Source organism: Canis lupus, chromosome 13, assembly GCF_011100685.1.
Source record: "Canis lupus familiaris isolate Mischka breed German Shepherd chromosome 13, alternate assembly UU_Cfam_GSD_1.0, whole genome shotgun sequence".
NCBI lineage: Eukaryota > Metazoa > Chordata > Mammalia > Carnivora > Canidae > Canis > Canis lupus.
Window position 1 is genome coordinate 39,077,816 of NC_049234.1, and position 21,287 is coordinate 39,099,102.

The 21,287-nt window shown below is 57.9% G+C and overlaps 2 protein-coding genes across 2 annotated transcripts in view; one reads left to right on the forward strand and one right to left on the reverse strand.

Annotated features, from left to right (window-relative positions):
* Positions 1–365: 365 nt before the first annotated feature.
* On the forward strand, positions 366–17,561 carry CHRNA3 (cholinergic receptor nicotinic alpha 3 subunit). Its single transcript, XM_038555926.1, has 6 exons — positions 366–487; positions 1,608–1,747; positions 1,846–1,890; positions 2,722–2,831; positions 6,757–7,768; positions 13,672–17,561. The coding sequence occupies exons 1-6, from the start codon at positions 412–414 to the stop codon at positions 13,798–13,800; spliced, it is 1,512 nt and encodes a 503-aa protein (XP_038411854.1). The 5' UTR covers positions 366–411; the 3' UTR covers positions 13,801–17,561.
* The window catches only part of CHRNA5 (cholinergic receptor nicotinic alpha 5 subunit), a 34,609-nt gene continuing 28,267 nt past the window's right edge, over positions 14,946–21,287 (reverse strand). The window contains 2 exon segments of the mRNA XM_038555927.1: positions 14,946–17,246; positions 19,477–20,305. Of these exon segments, the coding sequence (XP_038411855.1) occupies positions 17,085–17,246; positions 19,477–20,305 (991 nt within the window). The 3' untranslated portion in view covers positions 14,946–17,084.

Consider the following 21,287-nt stretch of genomic DNA (forward strand, 5'->3'; position numbering starts at 1 on the left):
ACACCCGCGGGAGGGGCCAGCGGACGGCTCGAGCACCAGCCCCGCGCCCCAGCTCCGCGCCCCAGTTCCGCGCCCCGGCATCGCGCCATCCCCCCACCGTCTGGCTCTGCACCCCGCGCCCCAGCTCCGCCCCAGCTCCGCGCCCCGCGTCTTGGCGTCCGGCTCGCGCCCCATCATCGGGCCCCGCATCCAGCCCCGCGCCCCAGCATCGCGCCCCGCGCCCCCCCACCGTCCGGCTCTGCACCCCGCGCCCCGGCTCTGCACCCCGCGCCCCAGCTCCGCGCCCCAGCTCTGCACCCCGCGCCCCAGCTCCGCGCCCCGCCCCAGCCCCGCGCCCCAGCATCGCCCCTCCCCCCCACCGTCCGGCTCTCCTCGGGCTGCGCCGGAGCCACCCGGGACTCTGCGGGGAGCATGGGCGGCCACCCGCGCAGAGCCGGGGTCCCGCTGCTCCCGCCGCTGCTGCTGCTGCTGGTGCTGCTGCCGCCAGGTAGGGGCGAGGGCGGGGGGCCCCCGTTTCCCCTACGGCCACCCCTCCACCCAGAGGCGCGGGGGTTACGGAGTGGGCGCCCCGGGCGTCGGTTCCACTGCGCATCCAGCCCACGCGCTCGTGCTACCAACAGATGGGGAAACTGAGGCCGGGGATGGCGGGAGAGGAGGCCGCTGCCACCTACGGGAGGGGCCATCGCTGCGATCCTGGGGCCGCGCCCCCCACGCCCGCCCCCTGCGGGTGGGAGAGGAGCCCGGGCAGGAGGAGGGCCCCGGCGCCAGGGGCTGGCTGACACCGCCTGGGCAGGGCTGAAGGGGGACGTGTCGGGGGACCTCCTGCCCCTCGCGGCTGAGGACCCCACTGTTTGGGGGCACAGCAGGCAAGACCATTCCAAGTGAGGCAAGCTGGCTTAGCCTTCCCAGGGATCCTGCCCTCCGACCTGCAAGTGGGAAGGCAGGCAGCTGACTGGCAGGCGCTTAGCAACCAAGGGGTGGCCTCCCCACCCCACCCCCCACCCCTCCATCCCCCTCTGGGGGGCGGTCAGGTCTTTGATGAGGCCGGAAAAAGATCCAGCAGGACCCGGGGTCCCACTCCCAGATCACGGAGCCACGGAGACGCCCAGCTTCTTAGAGGGCTGGGGGCCAACCCCCTGCAGGGTGCTGGGCAGGCTGGAGGGGCGGCGGCACCGGGGTGGGGCTCCAACAGCGGGGGACCAAGCCCTGGGCATGGACTGGCCATGGTGCTTCCTGGAAGTGGTGGCCATACCTGGGCTGCGTAGCAGGTGAGGGGAGTGCTGGCTCTCACCCCGGACCCCCCACTAGCAGCCCACCGAGTGGACAGAGGCGATGGATGCTCACAGGTAAAGAAACAAGTTCCAAGCTTACGCAGCCTCCAGGCAGCCGGGCAGGGTTTGCACCAGATCTACCCACCTTCCAGCCCAGGCTTGTGACCACGGTCTCCCCCTGGATGTGTGACCCCGGCTGTCTCATGGGCCTCAGTTTCCTTCTCTGTAACTCGGGGGGAGTGGGCCTCGTCTGAAGTTTGGAGCTCCACAGGCCCGTGGTGAGACCGTGGTGGGTGGTGTCCCTGGCCAGGGAAGGGTGACGGCTGCTTCCCTCAGGGGCCCTGGCCTCCGAGGCTGAGCACCGCCTGTTTGAGCGGCTGTTCGAGGATTACAACGAGATCATCCGGCCCGTGGCCAACGTATCGGAACCGGTCATCATCCAGTTCGAGGTGTCCATGTCTCAGCTGGTGAAGGTGGTGAGTGCAGAGCTGGGCGCGGCCGTGGGGTGTGGTCCTCCGCGGAGCCTTCCCCAGCCGCCTAGGTCTGTAGTCACGGTCGCTGTCGCCTCCTCCAGGACGAAGTAAACCAGATCATGGAGACCAACCTGTGGCTGAAACAAGTGAGTGAGGGGCCTGGCGCGCTGCTGCCTCTAATGGTGACCGCTGCACCTGCTGCGCCACCGGGAGGACCGGCGACTGGCCCTGCGGGGGGCCCCCTGGGCTGGGGTCCCTGCACTGCTGCGTGGTCCCCCTGGCCGGGCCCTCAAGACCCCGGTGCCGCCTGGAGGGAGAGACCTCCACACACAGCAGACGGGCACAGACCTGCGCTGCTGTCCCCCGCCATCTCCTCCCCTTCGTGCAGGAACCGTTGTTCGTAGAATCAGATGCTGTCAGCTCCTTTGGTAGCGCGGGGGCAGGGGCTCCGGGCTCCCCTGTCAGAGCGAGGCCGAGAAACCGGCCCCCCACTTGCCCCACCCCTGGGGGCTCTGTCCGCACCTTGACCAGTGCCTCCCTGGACTCCTGCAACGGTCGCGGCCAGGAGGGTGCAGTGCCCCCCCACTGCGCCTGCCACCCCCAGCCTTTGCCCCGTCCCTTGTCGGGCCCCAGCGGGTTCACGGCTCCTTCCCCAGAACCCCTCCCACACCAGGCTGCTTAACCCCAAGGAGGGTTAGCGCCTGTCCTCGGGACTGGGGGGACATGTGCCCAGCCGCCCTGGAGAGCCACTCGGGCGTGTAAACCGCGGGCACTCAGGCACAGACCGGCCGGCCTGCGCCCACAGCGGCTACAAGACCCTGGTGATCCGTGCCGCTTGCCCTGGAGGTGGCTGGCACACTCAGCCCGAGCTGTCCCCCCAACCCCCGCATCCGCACCACGGAGATGGGGCCCCCGCAGAGGGAGGAGACTGTGTGGGCCCTGCCCCCTGCTCCCCTGCCCCTGCCGCCTCTCTGCAGATCTGGAACGACTACAAGCTGAAGTGGAACCCCGCGGACTACGATGGGGCGGAGTTCATGCGCGTCCCTGCGCAGAAGATCTGGAAGCCAGACATTGTGCTGTACAACAAGTGAGTGCTGGCGGCCCTCGGCCTGGGCCCTTTCCAGGGCGGCTGCCTGGATGAGTGCCGCAGGGATTTACTGAGCACCTACTGTATGCCCGGTGCCGGAGATACACACCCTGACTCCTGCCGCCTGCCACACCCGGGAGGGCAGTGTCCCAGGGTGCGGCCGGGGTGGGGAGCCGGCCACCAGGGCCCCCACCAGGGCCGATGGGCCCCGAAGGCCAGGACCACAGAGAGCCCCACACCCCTGCCTCTGGTGCCCCGCGTCTTGTAGGCTCTTCCTCTGTGGGTCCCAGCCTGCCCACCGTGGCACCTCCAAAACCAGCCTGAGCACCTGGCCGTGTCCACAGCTAAGCTGCGTCGTGGGCAAACATGTTCTGAGTTCAGGTTCTTTGTGCAGGATTAGCAGACGCTAAATATGTCGCAACCATTAGGACTGAAGGTATATTTCCGGCCGAATCCCACTTTCTAGTCGCTGGCTAAAAGAAGGGTCTTGCGCCACTCCACAGAGGGCCGTGGTTCGGCTTGGGTGTTTTTACTGGTTTTCCAAGGAAAAGCATCGCTCATCGAGGCTTCTTTCATACAACTTGTGTTTGTAGATGGAGTCTCCACACAACTGGGACACAAGAGGCCCTGCTGGTCTGCAGCACAGGAGCAGCCCCAGCAGCCTCCTGACCCAGGGGCCGCGGGGGAGGTGGCTGCGGCGTGGGGAACCGTTGCTAACTAAGCTAGAATCAAGAAAATGTGCAAAAATTCTAATGTCATAATTTGAATGTTAGAGCTGCTTCCTTGCTGGCAGCCGTGGGCGAACAGCCGGGGGGCATCAGGGTATGAGCCTAACAAAGCTGGGCCTCGGGGAGACACTGCAGGTGGGGTGTGGCGAGGAGCAGAGGGCACAGGGAGTCTCCTGAGAGGGACCCAGCAGCTCCTGCCTCCCAGTTAGAGCTTGGGTTCACTGCATGGCCATGCACGGGACGTGCCCGGGGCCACGGCACCCTCAGAGGACACACGGGCACAAACGGTGACGAGCCTCACGACTCACAGCAGCCCCTGTGGTACCAGGCAGGGGACATAAACCCATGGCCGAGCCCCGGCTTCCATGAACATCTCTGAAACGCTGACCCTGTCTTCGGGTACGAGGTGTCGCTGTGAAAATCTGTGTGCTCGGGTGAAGTTGGGTGGCCCTGCGAGGGGAAGGGACACCGACGGGCTCGCCGGGGCCACGCAGCGCAGCAGGACCGTCCCGGACATGCGGCTTCCCTCGCCCGAGCCCTGCCCCGGCCACGCGACAAGCTGTTTCCTCGGTCCCGGGACAGATCTGTTCCGCTGCGCTGGTCTTCCTCTCGGGCCCTTGTGCTCGCACCCTGAACTTCTCCGGCGGTGTCTCGATTCTTCTCTTGGGCTCTCGTTCCTGCTCCGTGTAGACGGTTGTCCCCTCCCTGGGTGCCCGCGGCCGTGCGCGCCATGGCGTCTTGCTGCTTTCGGGCTTTGCTTCTGGGGTGGTTTTGTTTCTCTCCCTGATTCTTTCCCCAGCCGCCGAGTCTCGATTCACCTGCTGCGCTCCAGCCACGCGCTTAGCCTCTGCTTGGCCGCTCCGTGGGCTCCCACTCGTGGCTTAGTGGCCTCAGCCTGTAAATCAGGTTACCCGCCTGCTCTGGGGCTACCCCCGGGCGCGGGCTTCCGCTTGGGGCTTGGAGCTTCGCGCGTGCACGCCTCTCGCACCGCAGCCCCGCCGACGCTCCTGCGCAGACGTGGCCTTTGCTGAACGTTGTGGACGCCTGGGAACCTCTGGGCCGTGGGGGGGGGGGCCTGGGTGGGCACGGCTGCCGTGCTGCTCCTCTAGCCTGTGAACATCTTCTTTCTCTTCTCAACCCGTTTCCGACTCCGTTTAACCGGGGTCCTACCCTAAGCAGCATTTTTCTCGGAGGTGGGTCTCTGTGCTCCGAGGAGGGAGTTTGGGGGAGACCTCGAGCCCGCAGCGGCCCCGGGGGCCTTGCCCGCAGGCCCTCTGTGCACCCCACCACCTTCTCGGTTCTCTGCAGGCCGGAAGCTGTGGCCCCATCTCACTGTTCCCCCTCCCAAGGCTTCTACACAGGTGGATTCTGTGTCTGGGGCCTGGGGACGCAGGACCTCCCTGTCCCCCACCCGGCCGGCCCCCCACGGTTGCAGGCAGGCCCCCGCGCTCGCTCCGGTCCCCACACTCCTACTCTGAAGCTGCTGGGGTTGCGATGACCTGACTTTGGGGACGTGGTCAGGGGGCTTTCCTTTGTCCTCCTGCTGCCTGTCTTCCCACTGCAGGGAATTCGGAGACAGTGTCCACACGGCTCGATGCCCTTCCCCCCGCGAAGCTCAGGCTCCCCTAGAGCAAGCCCTCGGGGTCGCGCACCCACCCGCCTCCTCTTCCCCTCGCAGGGCACCCGGACCCCTCCCACCCCGTCTCTTGCTGCCCGCTGGCTCCGGACACCCCGAGGCAGAGGCCATTTATTTTCAGGTCATTCTTTTCAGTCCCTGTCTGGCCGCTGCTGTGCCGCCGAGGCCTTGGTCTCCCCTGCTTGCTAGTGGCGGAGGCCAGAGTGCACGCTGCCGCCCGGCAGACAGGCCTTCGGGTCCGGATCCCCGGAAACAAGCAGAAACGGACACCAACCCCCAGGCACACTGATCCCTGGTGTTTGGCCTTTGGGCGCACAGGTGGTTTTGCAACCCCTCACTTGGGCCCCAGGCCCCGCGGGGTCGAGGCTCCGCCGCCAATTCTGGGTGGGACCCCCGGGGTCCCATGCTGGCTTCCCCTCCAGGAGGATGCGGGCGCTGGACTGGAGCGGGCCTGGGAACCAGTGGTTTGGACTCTGGGCCAGTCTCGGCCGCAGCCCCTCTGCCGTCCACCCTGGGGTGGCCGTAGCCCCAGGGACAGGGTGGCTGCTTCGCCCCTAGGATGGGGGCCCGAGGCCATGGGTTTCGTTGAGCCTGGGCTCCGCAGGAGGTTGCCCTGGGGCCTCTGTCCTCCGGGGCTCCTCTCGGCCCCAAGCAGGCCTCGGGGGTCCTTCGGGAGGATGAGGCTGGCACCAGGCGGCTCGTGGAGCCAGAGCTGGGAGGAATGGCATAAGAAAGCGGGCACCGCACGGCAGGGAGCAGAGGCGGAGCCTTGGGGTCTTCACGGGGGCCACCAAGGCTCCGGAGATGGAGGCGGGGACTGGCAGGACGCGTCCCTCTGTCTCACGCGGTCCGGCTAAGGGACACGGAGCGCTTGGCTCTCCCAAAACGCCCGTTGTCCTCCTTCTAGCTCCCGAGGTGGACGGGGTGGGTCCCTCTGCGGGGCTTGATGCGGAGTGCGGGGCCCTGGGGTCCCCCTGCAGGGCCCACTGCCCTGTCCCTGCGACTCGGTCAGTCGGGCTCTGTGTAGACAGGGGAGGAAGTGGGGGCAGCTCCGGACATGGAAGGCAGAGGAGCCCTAGTGCAGGATTTGAAAGACAAAGAATCAGAAACCGTGATTGTTGACCCAGAGGAGCCCTGGGGTGTGGGGGGTGGGGGTGGGCAGAGCAGGGTCACACCGGCGGGGAGTGGGCCCCACAGCCTGGCCTCACACGCCCGTGTGCACACGGGAGGTGCCTGCCGGAGCCCGAATGAGGTGTTGACCAGGGTCCGAGGTCTAAGCCACGGCAGAAGGGGCAAATATCCCCAAGGTCTCCTGCCTCAAGGACGACATCCCCCCAGGTGCTTGTAGGGGAAGCAGACCCTTTATGGCACTTGGGAGTCCCAGTAAACATCGGAGTCTTGGAGGGCGCAGGGAGGTGCCCGGGAGTGGGTGGCTGGGTGGCGAGCACGCACAGGGTGAGCTCTCCCATGGGGCAGCTTTACAGGTGGCACCTTGCACCTGCCGCGGGCTGTATGAGAAGCTGGCCCGGGGCAGCAGTGGTAATGGCATGTGTCTCCGCAGTGCTGTCGGGGACTTCCAGGTGGATGACAAGACCAAAGCTCTCCTCAAGTACACGGGGGAGGTGACTTGGATTCCTCCCGCCATCTTTAAGAGCTCGTGCAAGATCGACGTGACCTACTTTCCATTTGATTACCAAAATTGCACCATGAAGTTCGGCTCCTGGTCCTACGACAAGGCCAAAATCGACCTGGTCCTCATCGGCTCCTCCATGAACCTCAAGGACTACTGGGAGAGCGGCGAGTGGGCCATCATCAAGGCCCCCGGCTACAAGCACGACATCAAGTACAACTGCTGCGAGGAGATCTACCCCGACATCACGTACTCGCTCTACATCCGCCGCCTGCCGCTCTTCTACACCATCAACCTCATCATCCCCTGCCTGCTCATCTCCTTCCTCACAGTGCTCGTCTTCTACCTGCCGTCCGACTGCGGCGAGAAGGTGACGCTCTGCATCTCCGTGCTGCTGTCCCTGACCGTGTTTCTCCTGGTCATCACCGAGACCATCCCCTCCACCTCGCTGGTCATCCCGCTCATCGGCGAGTACCTGCTTTTCACCATGATCTTCGTCACGCTGTCCATCGTCATCACGGTCTTCGTGCTCAACGTGCATTACAGAACCCCGACCACGCACACGATGCCCACGTGGGTGAAGACCATCTTCCTGCACTTGCTTCCCAGGGTCATGTTCATGACCCGTCCGGCAGGCAGCGACGGCCACGCCCAGAAGCCCAGGCCCTCGTACCACGCAGAGCTCTCCACCCTGAACTGCTTCCGCCGCGCCGAGACCAGAGGCTGCAAGGAAGGCTGCGCCTGCCAGGACGGCGCATGCAGCCACTGCCGCCACCGCAGGATAAAAATCTCCAACTTCAGCGCCAACCTCCCCAGGAGCTCCAGTTCTGAGTCCATCAGTGCCGCGCTATCCCTCTCGGCCCTGTCACCGGAAATCAAAGAAGCCATCCAGAGCGTCAAGTATATCGCCGAGAACATGAAAGCACAAAACGACGCCAAAGAGGTAAGATGTGTTACTCCCCTCGGCAGACGCTTGGCGTGGGTGACGTTAGAGCCGGGGCCCAGCGGGCTGCCCTGTCCAGGGAGCTGTCCCTGCATGTGCTGCATCCCTGCGGGCAGTGCGGCCCCGCCCAGGCCTGGCGGGACCCGGTTGCAGAGGAGCCGGAAAAGGGCGCTGGACTAGCCTCCTCCCCAGCCCTGGGCAGCCGCGTCCCAGGTGTCACTTTCCAATTCTGTTTGCCCCCCCTTAGGCATTGGCTGTATGCCTCTTGTCTTGTCTAGCAGAGGGCATGAGAGACAGAGTGAGCGCAACAAGGGGGTGGGGGGGGAGAGGCAGGGGGAGGAGCAAATTCCCCGCACGGGGCTCGACCCCAGGACCCCGAGGCCCTGACCTGAGCCGAAGGCACCCGCTTCACTGACTGAGCCCCCAGCGCCCCAAGTACACGCCTCTTTTGTGTTATGTGTACACACCTGTCACCCTGAGCTGAGTAAGGACGTGGGGGTGGTTCCAGTGCCCCTTCCCCGTGACCCCCCACCATGACCGATCCTGACCCCCTGGACTCTGGTTACCTTCCTTGGACCTTATATAAATGGAATTGCACAGCACACATCCTCCCGCGTCTGACCTCCTTCCTTCAGCAAAAGGTCTTTGAGGTTTGTCCTGGTTGTTCCTGTTGTGTAACGTCCACAGCCGGGCTGGGCCGCGTGCTGCCGCTTCATCCCGCAGCTGCTGCACTTGGCCCTTCTGGTTTGGGGCTATTGTGAGGAAAGGCGCCGTCCGTGTTCCTACCCGTGTGCCCTGCTGAACATCTACATTCGTGTTCCTTGGACATACGTGAGCAGTGGGGTAGGCCGAGGGCTTCGGAGAGATACCTTTAACCTCGGGGATACTGCGAGGTTTCCGGGTGCGGGGCCAGCAGGTACCCAGCCCCGGATTGTCTGAGAGCACCGGGACCGCACACCCCGACCCCAACACCTGTGAGCTGGTGCCTCCTTGCTGTTCCAGTTGGCTTCTCCCTGCTGAGTAGTGACTTTTTCAGACCCTTACTGGCCGTCTGTGTACTTTCTTTCGTGAGGCATCCCCTCACACTCTCCTGCTCATTGTCTTTAATTGGGTGAACTTGTATCTCCACAGATCTTACACGGAAACCAACGTCAAGTACTAGGAGGGAGGTTTTCTACTAATATTATACGTCCGGCTCCTCCTGACCCCTCTGTTTCCCCACGAGGTTATCAGAATCCTAATTTTCTAAGAAGCTCTGCTTTAAAATGAATTGGCTCTGCCTTAAGTTGCTTAGTAGCAAAGAGCTCATTGCCAGACCTCGGGGCCCGAAGCTCGGGTGGGTGATTAGCCCCAATGGGCCTGGATGACAGCCCCTCCCTGCCCGCTCTGGCCGGTGTGCAAGTGGGGGCATGAGGAGCCGCCTGTCCCCGCACCCCACCCACGAGTGCTGCGGTGACTATCACAGCCCCGCAGTCTGGCCAACAAGGCCCGCACACGTTTAACTTCCGTGGGAGCAAGCGGTGGAGCCCAGTGCGAGGTCCTGAGACCTCTCCGAGGCTCATGGCGCTTGCGGGCGCTGCACCCTGCCCTGCCCTGCCCGCCCACCAGGCCCCAAGCAAGCCAGAAGCTTAGGAAGGATGCAGGTGTGTGGCCGTGGGTCGGGAGCTGCACCCTGGGCTCCCGCAGTGGAGGACACTTGGTAAAAGTGACACTAGAAGGGAAGCCGCTGCTGAGATGCCGGGAAGATAGGTCAGCGGCAAACTGGCAGCAGGGGGTCCCCCGGGGGGCGCCGTCCTTCCAGAAATAGCAGGAATCTGTGCAGCCGCACAGAGCCCGCAGGTGGTGGGTGCCAGCTCCCTGGGAGACTTCCTGTCCAGGGCCTGTGGTCCCCAGAACCTCACTGCAAGGCTGGAGCACGACTGTGCGCCCCCCCCCCCCCCGCGGCTGCTTTTGGGATCACCGCGGGTTCGCACTTGGTCTCCTCAGTAAGGAGCTTGGTTGTATCAACCCTCAGGGTTGGGGCCCCCTGGACACGCTCTTGGTGGATGGTCCGGGAAACAGCAGGCTCCAGGGGGCTCCGGGGGCAGCTGGGGGGGTTCGGGCGGCTCTGGGGGCAGCTCAAGGGGCAGCTCTGGCGGGGGGGGGCGGGCTCCAATGGGGGCTCCAGCAGGGGCCTGCAGGGGGCTGGTGGGGGCTCCAGGGGAAGGGGGGCTCCGGGGGCAGCTCCAGGGGCGGCTCCAGGGACGGAGGGGGCTCCAATGGGGGCTCCAGCAGGGGCCTGGGGGGGGCTCCGGGGGCAGCTCGGGGTGGGGGCTCCGGGGGGCTCCGGGGAAGCTCCAGCGGTGGAGCCGTCCTTGCGGTCCGGAGAGGTGCGCGTCGGCCTGCGCAGGGGTGTCCGGGGCTCTTGGTCCCGCCACCGCCCGCCTGCTGCTGGGGGAGGCGCGGGTCGCCCGTCGGTGCCGGTGCCGCGGGGCCCGCAGGTCGCCCCCTCCCCTCCCCCCGCGGATTCTTCCTTCCCGCCTGGTTCCTGCTCTGCGCCGCCGAGTCTGAACCCGGTCCGGAGCCCGGAGTCCTCACTGCTGGGCCCCCCCGGCCCCGAGAGGCACCTGCGCCCGCCCCCGGCCCGCCAGGCGCCCTCAGCGCGCTCCCCCGACCCCTGCACCGCCCTCTCCGTCCCCCCCACACCCCTGCGCCGCCCTCTCCGCCCCCCGCACCCCTCCCCGCACCCCTGCGCCACCCCCCAGCCCCCCCCCCCCCCCCCCCCCCGCACCCCTGTGCCGACCTCTCCGGGACCGCGGCTGAGCATTCAGGGACCACGCGCTTCGAGGCCTGAAACACTCATTTGTAAGGGCTCAGCTGGAGACTAAAGTCTAGACTTGACATTCTTTTACTTGAAAACCACGACAAGGCTGCTCCCCACCCCCCCCCATCGCGATGGAGCCTGAAGCCTCGGCCCAGCCCTGCCTCCCCGCCCCCGCCCTCACCCTCCTCGCAGGTCCCTCCTGCCCCCTCCCCTCACCCCTCCCCTACCTGCCCCCCCCTCACTCTCCTCGCCGGTCCCTCCTGCTGGCTGTCCTATGTTTTCAGACTTTTCCTTGACTTGTCTGATTTGGTGCCGTGACCCTGTTTATTCTACTTTGTGTTTCTAATACTTTGTCATCTCCGCGGGTCTCATGTTTTATTTAAGTCCTTAACCTGTCTTGTGAATTTCCTTTCAACTGGTAGTTTGTGTCGGAGGCCCTGTAAAGTCACTTCTCCTGGGGGTTCAGCCATCCTTGCTGGGTTGTGTTTGGGGAGGCTCCAGAAGGCCCACGTGGCCTCAGACTAGACCAGGGCCCTTCAGAGGTGCCTCCTTCCCGCCGGGTGACCTTGTTGCTCAAGGGACGGCTTGGCCTCCTGACGTTTCGCCTCCGCCACAGTGTCATCCGTGCACCTGCCCCTCTGGGCGGGGTGTGGACAGGCTGCAAAGATGCAAGGCATGGGGGGTGAGAAGAGCACAGTCCAAAGCTGTCCCCAGCCCACCCTCGGGAGGCCCCACCTGGCCGGGAGCGGCCAGCCCCCAGCACACAAGGCTCCTCTTGCTTCTGGAATGTTCCAGGGCCAGGCTGAGAGAACCAGCCAAGATCTTGTGCTAGTTCAGCATCTTGCCTGATGCTTCTCTGTTATCATTAGTTCCAAAGTTTCCAGAAAACGGCCCGTATCATCATGCCTCCAAGACTCTAGCAGCTAGACTACAAGTTAGTTCGCAGCCGGCTCTTGGTGCAGCTTGTGCTCACGGGCACCGGGTGCGGTCCGCAAACTGCTGTTAGAGGAGGATCCGTAGTCAGAGAAAGGTGGTCTATCAGCGTGGCGATCCTGAGGCATCGTCATGGTGCCACGTGCCAGCACGTCTTCTCACTCACCGCCCAGCGAGCACTGCTGGTTTTTACTATCTAAAGTCAACGAATTAACACAGAGTGCATTAGCTTCAGACGTCGGTGGCTCATCGAATACAGAGCTCCCGTGCGACCCAGCAACTGCGCTACTGGGGATTTACCCTGTAGACGCAGATGCGGTGATCCGAGGGGGCGCCTCGGCAGCAGTGTCCACGAGAGCCAGCCTGTGGGGGGAGCTGAGATGGCCTCCGACAGGTGGACGGATACAGATGCAGTGTAGATGGGGCATGACTCAGCCATCGGAAGAATGGGCTCTTGCCATTTGCAACGCTGTGGATGGAACTAGAGGGTATCATGCTGAGCGAAATAAGTCAGAAAGAGAATTATGGTTTGATTCATATGTGGAATTTAAGAAGCAAAACAGAGGAACATAGGGGAAGGGAAGGAAAAATAAAATCAGAGAGGCAGACAAACCACGAGAGGGTCTTAATCGCGGGAAAGAAACTGAGGGTCGTGGGAAGGGAGGGTGCAGGATAGAGGACGCTGAGTTCTGTTCGTACCTGCATTTTACAGACAAATCGAGGTGACGAGAGGTCACAATTTCTCAGACACTAGGATTGAAATCAGTGTCTGCTTCACCCTCTGCCTGCAGCCACCGGGGCGTAGCTGGCAGCGCAGCGGGGCGGGATCACAGGGTCTATTGTGCGTCTGCGGCACTTACAAGCCACAGTCTCAGGAATTCGAATGGACTACCTGGCAAACATGGCATTACAAGTCTAATTTTAGCTGAGGCTGTCTGCAGGGGCCCGCATCTACTTCAGCTCATAAGAAAACGCTTGTCTCCTGTCTCCCGGCCCCATTTCACTGCACTTAATTAAATTACTAAATCACATGCTGCCTCTTTATTATGTGATTATTTCTTCAAAATCAGTTGATTCATGGGTTCTCTCTTTTTCAATTCAATTATAGTTTCCTTGCTTTCTGAGTTGTCTAGGAGTATAATTAACACACAATGCTCCTTCCTATTTCAAGCCTGAACCAAAGCTGCGTTATATGCTATTAGTCCTGCTTTCTTCCATCTCTTACTTTATTGTCAGCAATTATTTCTGATTCTCAGCCTCTCCGATCACTGCGCAGAATTCTGTGATACTTTGGCCTCACAGGGGAAGAGGATCTTCGCTTGCTTGGACCTGGGGAGGGGCCGTGGGGATGACAAAGATGGCCTTGCCCCACTATGCTTCTTTTATATGGAAACAGATGCTCAGAGGAAATTAGTAACTAAAACTGGGTAAGAACAGTACCTGGAAGCGGTGGTAAATGACGGGTGGGTTGTTTCAGCTACTCTCACGAGGTCCAGGAGTCCTCCCACAGGGGCACAAGTCAATAACTGCCTTTATTAGCCTTATGAATTAGAAATCAGGTTAGAAAAAAATAATGTATGGGGCACCTGGGGAGCTCTGTTGGTGAAGCATCTGCCCTCGGCTCAGGTCGTGATCTCGGGGTCCTGGGATCTAGTCCTGCATTGGGCTCCCTGCCTAGTGGGGACTCTGCTTCTCCCTCTCCCTCTGCCCCTCCCTGCTGTTTGTGCTCTCTAAGAAATAAAATATTTTTTAAAAGAAAGAAAAAAAATAGATTATATATGTTAAGAAATTTGTAGGTTTTTTTTTTTTTTTTTTTTACAGAAAGCCCTATATCCAATGTGGGGCTTGAACTCACAACCCCGAAATCAGGAGCCACAGGCCCTATGTGGCTCTACCCGTTGGGCCAGCTGAGTGCGCTGGGAACTCGCTGATCCCAGCAGAGTAGCCGTGAATAGTTTACACGTGTTTCTCGCAGCGCACGAGGAGAAACGTGAGGATGGTGGCGCTCCTCAGACCCCACTAGGACCCGAGGTTTCTCGCGTGTTGGCGGCAGGGCGGCTCTGCTGCCGCGTGTGTATCCGATGCTCAGTACCGAAACCCTGTTCACTCTGCCTTCCTGTCGTGCTTTATTTTTTCCTCTTTCACAGCGTTTATTTCTGTTTTTCAGATCCAGGACGACTGGAAGTATGTTGCCATGGTCATCGACCGCATTTTTCTGTGGGTTTTCATCCTGGTGTGCATTCTGGGCACCGCGGGGCTGTTTCTGCAACCCCTGCTGGCCAGGGACGACGCCTGAGCGCCCAGCGCTTGCCGGGGGCCGTTCTCGTGGGGGGGATGGGCGGCTCTCCCGTGGGGAAGTGCACGGATCCGCGGCTGTTGCCATCTTCATCCTCTCTGGGCGCGCAGGTCCTGGTGGGACACACCGTGGCGCTGCCACGCAGTCCCCCCCCCCCCCCCCCCCCGCGCCCAGGTGCTCGGCTTGTAGGACCTCGCCTACCTTGCCCCACACGAGCCAACGCGCAGGGTCTGTCCTTCTGTGACCAGCCTATTTCATGGATCAGAATGTCCTCAAGGCTCCGCCGTGTCGCAGCAGGTGTCAGACGTCCTTGTCTCCAAGGCTGAGGACGCTCCTGCGTGTGTAGCGGCTTCGAGGGCCACTTGGGCGGCTCCGCAGTGCGGCTGCCACCAGTCGTGCTGCTGTGAACCGGCCGGACAGGGACGTGCTGGAGGCCCTGCCTTCCGTTCTCTGGGGTCCGTGCCCAGCCGTGGATTGGCTCCCGCAGTAACCCTATTTTTAACTTTTTGCGGAAGTTAAAGTTAAACAGCCTCCTGTTTTGCACCGTGGCTGCACCATGTCGCACTCCCCGAGGGCTCGGTCCCCGCATCCGCATCCGCAGCAGCACTGGTTCCCTGATAACAGCCGACACCTCCCTGCGGTTTTGATTTGCATTTACGTGATGATGAGTCACGCTGAGCATCCTCTCCCGTGCCTGTGGGCTGTGTGTCATCTTCTTTGGAGAGATGTCGTCTGTTCGGGCCCTTTTTCATTTCTCAACTGAGCTGTTTGGGTTATTTTGTTAAGTTTTAGGAGTTCTCTAATTATTCCAGATGCTATCCTCCTATCAGACATGTGGTTTGTAAATATTTTCTCTCACTCTGTGGGTTGTCTTTTCACCCTGTGGAGTGTCTTCTGATGCACAAAATCTTAAATTTTCATTAATTCCAGTTTGTCAGTTTTTTGTCACCTGTGCTCTTTTGTGTCACATCCAAGAAATCACTGCCAACTCAAGTGTTGTAAAGAATTTCTCCTGTTTTCTTCCAAGAGTTTTATTGGCTTTCTCCCATCTCCTATCATCAAGCTACCAGCATTGTTTGTGGCATTTCAAGGTTTGCTTATTTATCCAGTTGTCTAGATTTTATCAAAAAGGATTCATGCAGGAAAAACGTCAAGCGTATTTATTATAGATGAATGAAAATTTAAGCAGCCTTTTTGGTAAAGAAATGTCAAAATACAGTTTTTCTGCAATGTTAAGTAGTATGCTCTACTACAGAATATGTAAAAGTGGCCTAAATAAGAAAACCGTTTCCGTGTTTGTAGTGAGTGGTTGAGGCCTAACTGAACAGGAAAACTTGTTCAGAAATGCGAGCCTCTGTTTGGGTCAGTATCACAGGTTTCCCGAGGGTTTTCTTGGGTAGCTGCAATCTCCTCGAAGTTCGGGACTATTTCAGCAACACCCCGCCTGCTGCCTCCGGGACCCCAGCACCCCGGTCCGCCGCGCCCCACCACGGAGCCTGCGCCCCTAGCCCGCATCGGCCCTGGGTCCTGCGTGTGAGGAGCTGGCCTGGCGTCGCAGTCACGGCCGGCAACGCCCTGGCCAGCAGTTCCCGGCCTGGGCTGCACCGGTGTTTCTGCCAGATAGTGCGGCGCTCGAAGGACTGTCCTGTACATCGTGGGACCTTCAGGCCCCCCGGCCTGTGCCCACTAGACGCCAGTGACACGGCTCCGGTCCCCTGCCGGTCGGGCAACCAAAAATGTCTCCAAAACCCAGGTGTCCCCTGGAGGGCAAAACTGCCAGATCGAGAACCGCTGCCGTGGAGCCTTGTGTGCTGCAGGCGGCGGGTGAGCAGGCGCCACGAGGAGGGGGGCTTTGCGGAGACCAGCTCGATCTCCCCCTCAGTCATTCTGATGCTTTGGCTGCAGAAATAAAACTGACGAAATTGCAGGCGGCTGTGACTCGTGTTTCAGGAGGTCAGAGGGAGATTTCTGTAAAATGTGTTTCCTTACAGAACCTTAAATAACAGTACCGCGGACTGAGGAGGCACCAGGGATAGATAGCTACCGGGCATTCACACTCCTCAAACCGAACGATCACTTGTGAAATGACCGTGAGCGTGTGCCTGGGATCGAACACAGGGAGGAGGCCCGCCTCTGCCTTCCCGCGTTGGCTCGCCCCCGGACGGCTACCACTAGACAGAAGGCACTGGTTCTCTCCGGAGCTAGGAGCTGCGTCAGAGGCAGCAGCGCTTTCATCTGTGCTCTCCCCGGCCCAGCGGCTCGCGCCACCGAGATGCAGAGTCTGGCTCCTTCACCTGGGACGGACCGTCCGTCCTGAGGACGGTGACGCAGTGAGAGGCCGAGGCTGTGACCTCTGCAGGCCCTCGCAACCGGAAGGCTCTAGCGCTGCTACTGTTGGGACCACGGAATCCCACGTGTAGCGAGGTGCTTCTACCACCTAGAAACCACCTTTCATCTCGGAGGATGGCTTCTTCACAGTACAATTTGATAGTATCCATAGACTTTTCTTTTTTTAAGTTTTAAAACTGGGATTCACTTAATTGCAGAGGACTGTTCTAAGATGAAGAATACAGAAATGCTACAATTTATACAGAAGATGATTAATTGTGGAAAATGTAGACAAAGGGCTTGGAATTAATGTTAAGGAGGTATTAGCACATGTCCACAGGGGTTGTCTATTGTATGATTTTGTAATGGACAGCAAGCTACAAAAATAATACAATAATTGTTCAGTTGGAGCAGCTAAGGAAAAAAGTAAGCCTTAAAGGAATTCCCATTTTTGAAAATGTCAGTCATAGAAACTCAGCATCACATTAAGTCGTGATCAAACCACGTAGCTCGCTTACTGAGCACAGCAGCAGAACCCACGCCGAAGGCCGGCCGCTCCCCACGGATACAGGACAGAGACTTAAAATGTGTACCTTTACCAAACGCAGGAAAAGCTCTGAAATCAATCTCCAAATGCAACCGGAGTTTTCTGACACAATCAAAAGATGAGCTTCACTTTTGATTACAAAGGGTGTTATTTGCCATGATCCACATGTGATTTTCTCACTAGCACAGTTCATATACTCTCCTGCTATTTTTGGACCAGATGTGGAGTCAGCAAGTGCTTCAGTCATGCAGGTAAAATGTTCCAGTGGACAGTCTATTAAGATAAACCTATGTTAGCAACTGTTACTCTGCTAAGGCTGCCATCCAATTTTAGGCACAATTTACATTTTCTAACTTTATAGTGTCCACAGCTACGTATGCCTTTGGTAACTACGGCCCCTTGGGAAGCATCACTTATTTGCATCTCCAATGTGAACCGGGACTATGATGTTTGCCCACTTATAAATAACAGGGACGAAAAGCCCAAGAGATCCAACCACTGAAACCAGAAGAAAAGTCCACAGAAACATCCGATCAAGCACCTGCGCTATGAATTTCCAATCTTCAACGACCTGTTGCAAAAAAAGAAAAAAAAAAACCACACATACATTAAATACATGATTTAAAATTGCGCGATTACCCTAAGATACTACACACGAGGTTAGAGGCGAGATGAGTTTCCACTTCGCAGCAGTGAAGAACCCTGCGCTCAGCTCGAGGACACACTTCCCGGCAGGGACTCCACAAGCTTTCAGACATGCCACGCAGTCTATTAATTCACACTTGGATTTGTCATAGATTACAAGTGGCATATTTTGATAGATTTTTAATAAAAATCAGGAATATACTACTTATTTTATAATAAACTAAAATCTCTTTGATTCTTATTATATAGTTATTTCTGTTATTTGTTCTTGCCCACCGCTGTGTACTTATTTTAGTTTTCAAAGAGAATCCAGCCTGAACCTAATTAATTTCAAGCCAAATTAAAAGTTGGTTCGGAATAATAACTATTAGCGGTTAATCTTCTTCCCCACCCCACAACCTGCATTATTTAGTTTTGGATTCCCTGGGGGTCATTTTAATCTAAACTCATGAATTCAGATCTGCCGGCCTGGACCTCACTTCATCCCTCATTTTGCAGCCTGAGCAGGAAGCGAGCTCCGCAGTTGTGAGCGACCTCAAGGGAAGGGCAGACAGACCAGCCCCTGAGCTCCAGGGACTGCCCTCACCCCTGCCTTTGTGAAGCAGGAGGTCCCCCACGGGAGCTCCGCCCCCCAGTTGTGGGATAATGTGGACTTCAGGGGGTTGTAAACACTCTACTTTCCCTGAAAATAAAATCTATTTACTGGCTCCAGGGGGATGGGCCCTGGCCCTTATGCATAATAACACTTTATAGACATTCATTAAATCCCATCTCAGGGGATCCCTGCGTGGCTCAGTGGTTTGGCGCCTGCCTTCGGCCCGGGGCGTGATCCTGGAGACCTGGTATCGAGTCCCGTGTTGGGCTCCCTGCATGGAGCCTGCTTCTCCCTCTGCCTGTGTCTCTGCCTCTTGCTCTCTCTGTGTCTCTCATGAATAAATAAAATCTTTAAAAAAAAAAAAATCCCATCTCAATCCAAATCATTATTCAACTAACACCTATATGTTTTAAGTCTCCATCGATCGCTTCAGACCTCATAAACTAATCATACTACCATGAAATAGAAACTTTGTAAGTCCACAAGCATTAAAAGGTTTTCAGAAATATATGTCTATATGTTCCTTCTAGGGGAGGGCTGTGATTTTACCAGATTTACTTTGATGCTTCCCACACCTGCTACAAATTTTTCCATTTAAAAAAGGCTTCAGAAATGAGAATTCAGATAATTTTCATGGGAATATTCAAAACAGATTCAATTATAAAAACACTAGGTTTGGGATCCCTGGGTGGCACAGCGGTTTGGCACCTGCCTTTGGCCCAGGGCGTGATCCTGGAGACCCAGGATCGAATCCCACGTCAGGCTCCCGGTGCATGGAGCCTGCTTCTCCCTCTGTGTCTCTGCCTCTCTCTCTCTCTCTCTCTCTCTCTGTGACTATCATAAAAAAAAAAACAAAAAAAAAAACACTAGGTTCATAGCTTCAAAAAATTACACAAGAGAAAGAATAGTGACAAGACTGAAATTTGACATTTTGAAAGAAAATCTAATTACATTAGTAGAATGTATTCATGTTCAATTCTTATATTTTAAATCTTTTTTTTATATTTTAAATCTTAAATAAGAAGTCAATGAGTTATCTTTCCCTAATAAAGTTTTATGTGAATTTTTATTTTTAAGCAAATTAAGCATACTCTTAAGCGCTGTTACTAAGCCTTCACATGAACACTTTGACATATGATAGATGACACCGAGAATACCTGACTGCTTTTAATTTCACTGACATTCTCTTGTAAATGAACAACAAAAAGACATATTCTAGAAAAAAAATATCTCGGTGATGTTTATAAAGCCTACACGAGGCTCACTCATTAAAAAATAACTTGTGATAAATGATCGTGCCAAGTTGTACCTCCGGATTGGCACAGACTCAGACACAAGGTAGGTAAGTGAAAGCAACCCCGCAAGACCACGGCGGGATTGTTACTCCTCTACACGGTAGGAGCAGCTGGGGGACCTGGGAAGCGAGGCCTGGGGACGCCCCCGCGGGTGACGAGGCCAAGCTCTCCGCCGGCAGCAGGCCGCACCCCCACCCTCGACCCGAGCCACCAGCTCCCCGGCCTTGCAGGCGCACGAGCATCCGTAAGCACCACGTGTCACAGACCTCACGGACGTCGTTCTCCTTCCTGACGTGCCTGGTGATGTAGCGGATCGAATCAAGCGCGGCTTCCAACGTGTTTCTCGGAGCCCCCGGGCTCCCCGCGCCCCCGGTCCCCGCCTGGGCGAAGTACCTGTCTGCGTGGCTTCTCATGCAGAGCACCTTGGGGAGCTTGTGGAGAAAGATCTTGCGCACCCAGGGTGCCATGGCGTCGTGCGTCGAGGAGGAACGGTGGTGGATGTTGATGGCGAAGACGGTTACCATGATGGACAGAGTCACGAAAATCATGGTGAACACCAGGTACTCTCCGATCAGGGGGATCACTTTGGAAGATGAGGGTATGATCTCCTCGATCACCAGCAGGAAGACAGTCAGAGAGACCAGGACTGACGTGCAGAGGCAGATCTTCTCGCCCTCGTTGGAAGGGAGGTAGAAGACCAGCACTGTTAAAAACGAGAGCCCGATGCAGGGTATGATGAGGAACAAGGTGTAGAAGAGAGGCAGACGCTTGATCACAAACGAGTACGTGACATACGGGTACCAGCAGGCGCTGTCCGTCCTATTCCCTCTGCTCCCGGTGGCGCTGACAATCTCCCATTCTCCGTTGTCGAAAAAGTCTCTCTTGTCCACGTCTTGGTCCTCCAAGATGATATCGACCTGTGATCCATCGTAAGTCCAGGAACCAAACTTCATGGAGCAGTTTTGGACATCAAATGGGAAAAACGTGACATCTATGGTACAGGAGCTCTTGTAGTTCGCGGGGGGCGTCCAGGTGACTGTGCCGTCGTACCTGACCACCGCTTTCGTGCTGGTTCCTTCAAAACGGCCGTCGGCACTGAAATAAACACACGCACGTGACAGCACAGAGACCGGGGAGCCCTGGCAGGCCCGTCACAGGCTGGGGGGTGGGGGGGAGCCCAGCCAATGAGATGCTCTGTAGGTTGTGATGCAGGAGATACACCCGCTGCACGTAGGGGACCCTGTCTCACGGCCGTCTTCCCTAAATAGACAACCCTCCTAGACCTGGACTCCTTCCACATGGACCCCATGACTGATGATCACACCTGTACTTCACAGGACCATGAGATTTTAGAGGCCGAAAGATTTCCCTTTACTCACAAAACATAGTTCGGCTATTTGAACAATAGGATAGCAGCCAGCTGCTGAGTCCACGTGCCTCGACGCCCCACACGGCGCTATTCCCCGCCAACAAATACTGGGTGCTTGCTGCCTGGGCAGGGAAGAGCATCAGTGCTCAGCCGTGCCTCTAAGCCCCGCTGCCCCGCGAACTCATGTTCTGGGGAAGTCTACCGACACAAGATTTCTTTGAAATATTGTTTATCCTAAAACTCATGTGGCTTTTGCTAGACTCATGTTTATGCAAAAGTGTCTTCAGGGGCCTGGAGTAAGGTGATGCTCTGGGAAACTATGTCCTCTATGACCTTACAGCCTCTTGCCTCTTAACATACGGAGAAGTGTGCAGGGAAACGGTATTTAGAGATGAATATTTCTACACAGCATTTGCTCTGTCTTCATGCCAAGTGCGTTCTTGCAAATACTCCAAAGTGCTTTAGGGTAAGCACAAATTCCCAGATTTGCTCTGGGGTGATCCTAGAAAAACTGAAACTCGATCCCAGAATTATCTGTTCTCCAAGTTAAAAACCATCCTGAAAATAGACATGGGTAGGACACCTATAAAGATGAGTGCACACCCCCCGTCACTGGATAATTACAATACAGTATTTAAGCAAAATTAGAAGCACATTTAAACATAAAGTGTGACCTCAACTATTTTTTTAAGTATCCCCAAATCTGGA